The 8843-nt window shown below is 52.4% G+C and overlaps 1 protein-coding gene and 3 pseudogenes across 1 annotated transcript, besides 6 other annotated features; all 4 read right to left on the bottom strand.

Annotated features, from left to right (window-relative positions):
* On the bottom strand, nt 1-591 carry Tc00.1047053511781.31 (annotated as a pseudogene).
* Nucleotides 1-921: a sequence feature (heterozygous, non-Esmeraldo-like haplotype).
* Nucleotides 922-8843: a sequence feature (areas not merged during assembly with more than two copies in the genome that could not be assigned to a particular haplotype).
* On the bottom strand, nt 1707-4496 carry Tc00.1047053511781.20 (annotated as a pseudogene).
* Nucleotides 5360-6112, bottom strand: Tc00.1047053511781.15 (uncharacterized protein; the record flags this gene model as incomplete). Its single annotated transcript, XM_800656.1, has 1 exon — nt 5360-6112. One exon carries the CDS (start codon nt 6110-6112, stop codon nt 5360-5362), a length of 753 nt encoding a protein of 250 aa, XP_805749.1.
* Nucleotides 7301-7329: a sequence feature (AT_rich).
* Nucleotides 7365-7401: a sequence feature (AT_rich).
* Nucleotides 7431-7465: a microsatellite.
* Nucleotides 8111-8256: a sequence feature (T-rich).
* Nucleotides 8415-8843, bottom strand: Tc00.1047053511781.10 (annotated as a pseudogene; the record flags this gene model as incomplete).

Below are 8843 nucleotides of genomic sequence, written 5' to 3'. Positions count from 1 at the left end.
TCGTAATGATCAAACACGATGGCAGTTCCATTTGTCCACGTCCCTCCACTGCTTATCATCGACTTTGCAGCGATACTTACGCACGATTTTTGATCCGTGGAGTTTGTGTAATGCGCTTCAACAGTGGCCACAACAAAACCACTCACGTAAGCAAGAGAGGGTGCACGGAACGAATGAAATGCTTGTACCAAAGATTCGTTCCATGAATCAGAAAATGATTCATTTACTTGAAAGATGATTTTTTTCCCTGAATTGCTCGCCTCAGTAGGGGCAGCTCCACTGCCGCAGCACATCATAACGAAGAGGAGGAGCAGCACCGCGGAAGTAAACACACGACGGGACATGCTGGGCATTTGCTGATCACTTTCGCTTCCTTCCTCCTTCCGCCGGATCCGCTCACGCCGCAAAGGTTGTGTTTGTTGGGTGCCTTCACTGCAGCAACACGTGAGAGTATACAAATATGTGTCTGTGGGCGGTGTACGGTTGGTCCTTTCAGAGCCTTCAGAGTGCACAGTAGCGATTAGCGCTTGCTTTCCTTCCTTGTGTGTGTTCAAAAAGTGAGGGAGGAAAACAGCAGCAACGGCAATACATCAGACACACCAGCGGGGGCAGAGCAGAGCACCCACGCGGAGAGCGGAAAACAAGAGAATCCGGAAGGGTCAGCACGGAGAGCCATCACCCACAGAAAAGAGCAGCAACACAGCAGGTCACGGCGGGCCGTCGGTGTGTGCGGGGCAGCACTCCCACAGTGCAACACGCCACACACCCAACAGGGAATGACAGACAGACAGGCGGAGAGAGAGAGATGAATGGATGGATGCCGTCACGAGGCACTCACAATCAACATGGCCCGTGAGCATGCGGCCACTCCACGCAGGAACACGGGAGAAAAGAAAATGACAGGGGAAAAAAGGCAAGAAGCAGCACAAACACACAGAAGTAACAAACAACAGGCGGGAAAAGCATCGCCACGGCCCTCATCCTGGCCACGACACCACAACAGCCCTCACACACACACACCATCGCAGTGCCGTCAGTCCGCAGTTAAGAAGGTTCGGCCCTCCACACAACAAACGCACACACCGCCAGCAGTTACCCACCAATGGACGAGAAGAGACACACCGCCACCGCCTCCGGCTCAATCCCACGGCCAACGGAATACGGCCACAGCCCTGCAGAAAACACACAACGCACATGGAGCGAGCAATCACCCACTCAAGTTACACGCGGAAGCGGATCCCCACCCATCCATGAAGCGGCGCCTCAGTCCACGCGGTCACACGGAGCGCACTGTTTCCCCAATAGAACTCATTCGTCGTCCATCCCTTAAAGATGCTTCGTTTAGTGATGGGCCTTCGAACACAATAGAAGAAAATGGACAATGCAGTGGTACTGCGACACCGCCAGCCACAATGATTCTCTCATACCCGGGCAATTCTCCAATTAAGCCTCGTACCCACACAATCAACACACTACATAAAAACCACCCAATCCTTTTCACCAGAAGCCAAACAACCCCTTTCCCTCCCTAATTTCTTCTGTCACTGTTATGTTCGATAGCGTTGAACAGTTCTGAAATCTGTGCGATATACTGTCACCGCACGGGGCTGGTGCACCCGCACCGCATGCTCAGACACAAGCATCCAAAAATACATAAACCCACAATATTTTTAACACAAATCAAGCTGTCTCGTTCACTTTCAATTTCCCAATCTATGTTCCTATTGTTATTTATTTTATTGCACACTTCGGAGAGCTTCGTCCATTCAAAATTCTCCGGACGATATTAACACTGGGTACTGGCGCACCTTCTCCCTCCAGAACGCCGCTATTTCATAGTGTTCCGCGTCGCTCACATTATTGGAATCGACAACATCACATCTCTGCCAGTCGTTCATCGGCGTGCTGTCTGCCTGTTGGACGTAAATAATCTCCCACGACATGTCTTGGGATGATTCCTCCCAACCATTACAATATGCCGCCAGGCACTCAGTGAACTGCCTCACAGTGCTGGCGGTGGTGTGGTGCCCACCCGCCGTAGTCATCCGCAGCTCAACCAGCGTCATTGGATTGGACACCAAGAAAAAAAAGGCGTCCACCAGCGGAAGGTTTGCGACCGCCGGTTTGTACAGCACCCCGTACTTTATTTTACGGATCGTTTTTTCATATTCACTCGGCAGCAAACCTTCATCTCCCTTGGGATGCAATTCAGGGGCCAACTTCAAGACGCAGGGCTTTGCTTGACGTCCTGTTGGTGGCTCAAACTCCGTGAGTTTCGTCCCTATTGTCTTGACAAAGGCACTCTCCGTGCACAATTTCAAAGCAAACCATCCAAAAAATATTGGCAAAATATTATCCTTCGACGCCAACATCAGCCTCAAAAAGCCATCTTATTCTGTTGCACTTGGGAAGCGTTCCAACGCCCGTTCCTCGAGGCAATCAGATATCGGTGCATTGAAAAGGCTCTCGCCGCCTTCGTATATTTCCCGAACAATTTTCACGGGCTTGTGAGACGGATCCTCAGAATACCGTGGCGACTCACCTCCCGTGAAAAGTACTCTTTCACAGTTACCTCGTTGATCGATTGCAATGCAAACCTCACCGCTTCACAGCGTTCCGTAGACGCCTCCTCATCAGAGACGTGACGTGGAATCGGTCCCAAAAGATACATGTGTTTTTCGACCTCTTCCAGTATTCCGCTTGTTTCTCTTTGGTTTCATCACGCGTTATCCATGCGCACATCGCCTTCACATCCATCTCGTCGGGGCACTTCACAATGACTCGCGCGGCTCGTAGTTGCTTCGCCCACCCATCATAGTTGTTACCTTTGGGAATGACACCGCAATCATGCCCCTTCCGGAAGTGGGCGCAAAATGTCTCGGTGGCGGCGTCCCTCCTTTGCCACATCGTAGATAATATACACATTCCTCCCATGGCCCTTTCAGACTTCTCAACTCCAAGATGCACATGTCCTCATCGCCGTATCTTGTCACCGCTCTGGTGGTCTTGTCAAACACGCACGCATCTCCTCCACCAAAACAGTGGACAACTACTTGGAGTTTCTCGACATCGCAGTGCAGCAGCTAGTAGAGGAGGTACGAGCCGACAGCCACCGATTTCCCGATCCCGGGCGTCCCAATCAACACACGTCGCTTGGGCGTAAAGTCGGTCTCACCGTGAGGGCTGAACCACGCGGTTAGATCGCTCCTGACGATCTGCCACACTCGATCCACCTCACAGTTTACAAAAACGTCCTTGGGAAGATCCTGCATCGTATTCCGCGAGTACGGCCATCCCTTGTCCGAGGTGAGCACCATCAACACGGGAGGTGCCGCACCGGATTGCTGCACAGCGTCATTCTTTTCGATAGCGTCGTCAGCTTTATTGTACGTCCATGACTGCTCTGGCTTCCCCTCACGCACCCCCATTCCCGTCCTCGTTTTCTTTCGCTCCACGCCGTCCGGAAGTTCCACCGCATGGCTCCGCCTCGCATTGTGCACAGACTCGTAGCATCCCTCCAGTTTCTCCGGTGCGCTCGTCGTCGTTGGGTTCCTCGCCTCCCCGGCAGCCGCATCCAAGAAATGTTTATTGGAGTTATGAACAGCTGCTTTTGCCTCCGCAGCAGCTAATGACCACCCCGGTGGATTGTTGACACCCTTATCGCATAGCTTGCGTATATCCTCATCGAAGATCGCTTCACCCTTCACAGCTCGCTTCATACTCAAATAACGATCCGATGCCTGCATTTCGTTCAATGCTCCTTTATCGTGGATATACTTCGTGGGGTCCTTGAAAAACTCTTCCAGCAAGACATCCCGATTGGTGTCCACAATGCCCCTGCCGTCCAGTTCTCTTGTAAGATAGTCGCTCAGCTTCATTTCCTTGACGCGAACTCTTCCTTTAAACAGTACATCTTCGATATTAGTGGAAATGGTAAATTTCATTTCTTGCGTTCGTCTTAGCCTTCCCTCTGCCTCCCGCCTCGCTTCCGTCAGTACCTGCGTGAGTACTCCGTTTGGTATTCCCCTTGCAAGAGGAGTGATTGTATGCTTTTCTTTCATAGTCCTACGTTGCCCGAGAGAGAACACACCTTCGTGAAGCGGCTTAGTAATGGCCTCCAGCGCTTGGTGCGCAGTTAAGTTAAGAATTTCTTCAAGAAGCCGCTGGTCTTGTACGCAATCATCCGGCTCCTGAACAAACACCTCCATCGTCACATTGTAGTCTTTCATCAACGGCCGCCCTGCCGCCAACATAATTCCAAAGGAAATCACTCAGCATCATGTTGGTGCTGCTAGTGTTTTCCTCCTGCAGGATTTCCTCTACGGTGCTGCTCATGGTCCACCGCGGCCACACTTTACTCCCCGCCACACGTCGAGCTGCAGCGTCGGAACCATCACAAGAGCCACGGCGAGGTGCCACCACAACACCCGTGCGGTGAAGCATCCCACTCGCACCGCCCAACTGCGGCCAGCAGGCGCCGCTGGCTCCAAAGGACACTCGCGGCTGTTCCGTCCCGCAGTCCCAACGGCGTTGGGCGTGGCACTCGCACGGCTCGGTGGTCGGTGCGCCATGCAGCCGCACTGCAACTCCTGTCGGTGAGGCAGCCGAGGCTCACCGCCCCGCAGCAACGCGAGGCGTGCAACCAACCCCAACATACCGCCACACTATCGCCCTTTTTTATTTTGTTTTATCCACGTTGTCCGTCGCTTTGCCCCATTACTGACACAAAAAATAAGTGCACACCTCCACAAAAGAAAAATAAGGGAGGCACGATCCCACCGTCCCGCCGAGGATCAACACTCTCGTCCACCCACCACCATTGCCGCACAGAAAACCGCAGTCACATCGCAGAGGAAGCACCACAGCGTGCACCACACAATCGTGCAGTGAACGATGGGCGAGACGCAGCCATGCATCGCCCCGCTCCATTTTACCACCAATCAGGTTTTGCGTGCCCGCACAAAGTAGCAAACACAATCAGAGTGCACACAAACCCAACCACCCCCTCACTCGCTGAATCACATTATTCGCATGGAGTGACAACATTTGAGGACAAACCAGCAGTAACAGAAGGCATGGAATTTCCCTGCCAACCCCGCAAAGAGACGCAACAACTCTGCGGAGTCAAAGTGGCAGCCCCTCGGTGTTGCCCGCAGTTCATATGGCGGGAAAAATTCCACGCACGCATATTTCCGGACACCTCGCTGTCTGAGTGCCCAACAGAACATGTAAAGAAAATACCTGCGCGCAAGGTGGAATTAAATACGTGAAAAGTCGGCCTGCTTTCTCCGATGGCGTTGGCGAGCAGTCCCACACAATCCAATCAAGGTGGCACGCCGGACAGAATGGCGTCCGTCAATCAATAAAAAATGCGACACTGAAAGGGAGCAGAGAAGAGGTGGCGCATGCGATTGCCAGTGACAACCGTAAGCAATCCCGCCAGCACCAACTGCGATGCCGAGCAGCACGTTTGTGTAGAACTGGCCGTCAGGCAGAGAGGACAAATAAAACAAAAGGGCAGCAAACCCTCTCGTTCAATGTCTCCTGACCGCGGCACCAGAATCAAAATACCATGGACGATAAGAGCGGCAACGCCTTCTCCAAAACATCTTGTCAAGAAGCCGCAGGATCTCAGGAAGAGAAGAAGGCAGCGGCGGCAGCCACAGCGGGGAAGGCAATAAAACGGCTGGCAGGCACCTTCACGTCGACGCGCACACCACATCCGAGTGGGCTGGGAGCACTGATCGAACCGCTCGGAAACACACGCATCAAATCCGCAAAGCAAAGTCGCGTTGAATCGACAGGAACCCCCCGCCCAAAACAAACTTTCAAAGCAGCGTTTTTCAAGGGGGATCCGCCTTTCCGATGGCGGCACGGACGCCTCGCAGGAATTTCTTGCAAATCTCCCCTCGCAAGTCCGCAAGAAAAACGCAGCGGAATAAAAAGAGAGCGCAACGACGCAAAAAAATAATCCTCCTAACCGAACAGGTGGCAGGCCGCCCTCGCGCAAGTGGACAAAACACAACTTCACTCCGGTCTTGTCGTGGTGGTCGTCTCGCAACATTTTTTTCATTTTCTTCGCAGTGCACATCCCCCACACACACACACACATCAGTTGTTCGGGCCATGTTCCTGCGGCCAAACATCGCGCTGCTGGATCCCGCGGCACAGTCCTCGGCACAGAAGTGAGGGGAGGAAGAGGGACCGCAGAAGGTGCGAGCAAATCCGAATTCGGTGGCGGTCGCTGCAGTGAATGTTGACGTCCCACGCGGTGTCCCTTTTCTAGGTCCGGCCCTCACCGTGCCATGCTCTCAGCGTGCGGTGTGCCGGCCGCGCCGAACATCCACACGTGCTTGCGTCTCACCGTCGCTCCCAGTCCCTTTCGTTGGCTGCATCAGGGATGCCGCCATCCGGAGACGGGCATAAGGACGTTGCATCCAACAAAAACTTCAGAGGCACCCGGTGGGCCAACGACGACCGTCACTGCGGGATGTGTGACCCTTCCGTCGCTCACCTCAAATCGCACTTCTACACCTCCTCGAGCAGCAGAAGCAGCGGCATAAATACGCCGGTCCACTAGGGGCCGTCACCAGCCATTGCAGGAAGACCACTGTGCCTCAGTGCCATGAAACCCGAACTGCATTGACGGGCCACTTCGGAAAATCCTGTCGCATCCTCCCCAATTATGCAGAAACACATCCGTCGTGCATGTGTCCACCGCAGCCAAATGAATCTGGTCCAAATACCCTCCAAATCAAATTCCACTTTCCTCAAGCCATTCCCCCATTCCATACGCCCTGACCCTCGTCCGCACGTGCCCGCTCACACAAACCGCCATAGACAGATGGTGGCCGCCCAACGCTCCGGAAAAACATGCCCAGCACGCACGCGCACAATAAATGGCATGCGCAAACGCACGGCACGACGGCGGAGAAGCGCACACCGAAAGGATGCGGCCCTCTACAGCAGTCGCAGCCCACCGCGCGCATCACACCCGCAGGAAGAGTGACTCGCGGTGCACGCTCCCTCTCTCCTCCTTCCCTTCATCCCCACGGAGGAAGCAGCAGCCACCCGCAACCGCCAGCACACGCTACAAAAGAGGCATCAAAACCCACTGCAATGTGCATTTTGTGTGGTTGTGTGTGCCTGCAGACACACGAAGCAAATAAGTAAAAGCAGGAGCGGAGCATGTGAAGGGACGCACAAACAAAACTGTACAGCAGAAGCGCATGGCAAAAATAAAGAGAAAAAGACTGCTCAAGCTCATGATATTGCACTGCTGACAAAGCAGTGGCAATTCATAAAAATTTATTAAAATTAAAAAAAATTCATCTTCACCTTTCCGCACCTCACACTTTGGAAAGAAAAATAAAAAATGAAAAAATTAAAAAATGAAAAAAAGTCCTCCATTACTGCTGCACCCAAATGATAAAAGAAAAAAAAAAAGAAAAAAAGAAAAGAAAAACCACACACAAAAAAAGCACCCAACTACAATGTTGCTCCAGAAACTGTCTGCATATATTTTGTCCGAAAATAAAATTAAAAAGATATTTAAATGTCTTTCAACGTATGACCCTCCATGTGTGTCCGCACATCGTTTATATTTCATGGGGTCATCTGCGTGTTGCTGCTCCCCTCAGCCCTTTCATCGGCGTGCGTGAGTGCGGCCCGCAGAGCACAGTCACTCGTGTGTGGGGGACTGAGAGAAGCACGCAGACATGACGGGAGTCGCGTCTCTCCACCGGGAGAGTGAGCGCAGCAAAAAAAAAAAACACGGTGGCAGGGTGTGGCTGTGTGCGTGGCGCTGCGGGTGTCTGCCCGCCCTGGCCGCAAAAAAAACAAAACAAGAGGGAAAGAAATGTGTGCTCCGCCCCACAGGCCCTCGTCGCACGCCCACACGTCACGGCTCCCTCAGCGCGCCGTTCGTCGCGGCCCCTCCTCATGCGTGCAGCAGGCGAGGCGCACAGGGCCGTCGTCATGAGCGTGTCGGTGGGTGTGCGAGTGGAGCAGTTGGGCGGGAAACACACGGCACCCTTCACAGGAAGAGTGCAGAAGAAACAATTAAAGAGGGAAGAGTAGAAAAGAAAAAAACGTCCATAGTGATTGCCCCAAAAGCAAAAGGAAAGAAGGAGTGGAGCAAAAAAAAAAAACTTAAAGATTTTTAAAAGCAAACAAAAATGATTAAAAACAAACATAAAAAACATACGAAATTATACTCCAAAAAAAAAAGAAAAATTAAAAGCCGAAAAAAAAAAACGCTTATGATGGTTTCCCTAAAGCAGCAAGAAAAAATGGAAAGCATTAAAGAAAAACAAAAACAAATTATTCTCTGCGTAGTGAAATTTATCCCTAGCGGTGTGTGTGTGTCGGTGCAGGAAAGGGCACAAGTGCTTCACACTGAGGCCGCACACTCCTCACGCAGCCGCAAAGCCACACAGTCCCAGCATAAGAAGCAGCGGCAGCAGTCCCCTCCCGTACGCGGAACCAGCATCACCATTTGCCCCACCATCACCCGTTTCTCGTGCCGTCCCTTCATTCCCAGCAGAAGTCAAGCGTCCCGCTGGCGCATTTTGGGTATTGGCAGCTCTCTCCACAGTTGTCCTCCCCGGTGCTGAATTTTTCTTTGGGCCAGACACAGCAGATGCGATGGTTTGAGGAACATCTCCCGCTTGTGGTTCCGAAACTCTCTTTGGAACGGGTTTCCTGTCCTTGATTGCAGCCATCTCAGTGGGATTCAGTGGGCGGTTGTACAGAAAAACATTTGTCACCGTCATAGGAGAGTTTTGCATATCGCACGCACCAAAGCAAAAGCTTACAAGCTCAAGTGGCGCCTCACCTTTTTA

Source organism: Trypanosoma cruzi, genomic scaffold (genome assembly GCF_000209065.1).
Source record: "Trypanosoma cruzi strain CL Brener 1047053517165 genomic scaffold, whole genome shotgun sequence".
NCBI lineage: Eukaryota > Euglenozoa > Kinetoplastea > Trypanosomatida > Trypanosomatidae > Trypanosoma > Trypanosoma cruzi.
Note: the sequence above shows the minus strand (reverse complement) of the source record. Positions and strands in the feature narration are given on the sequence as shown.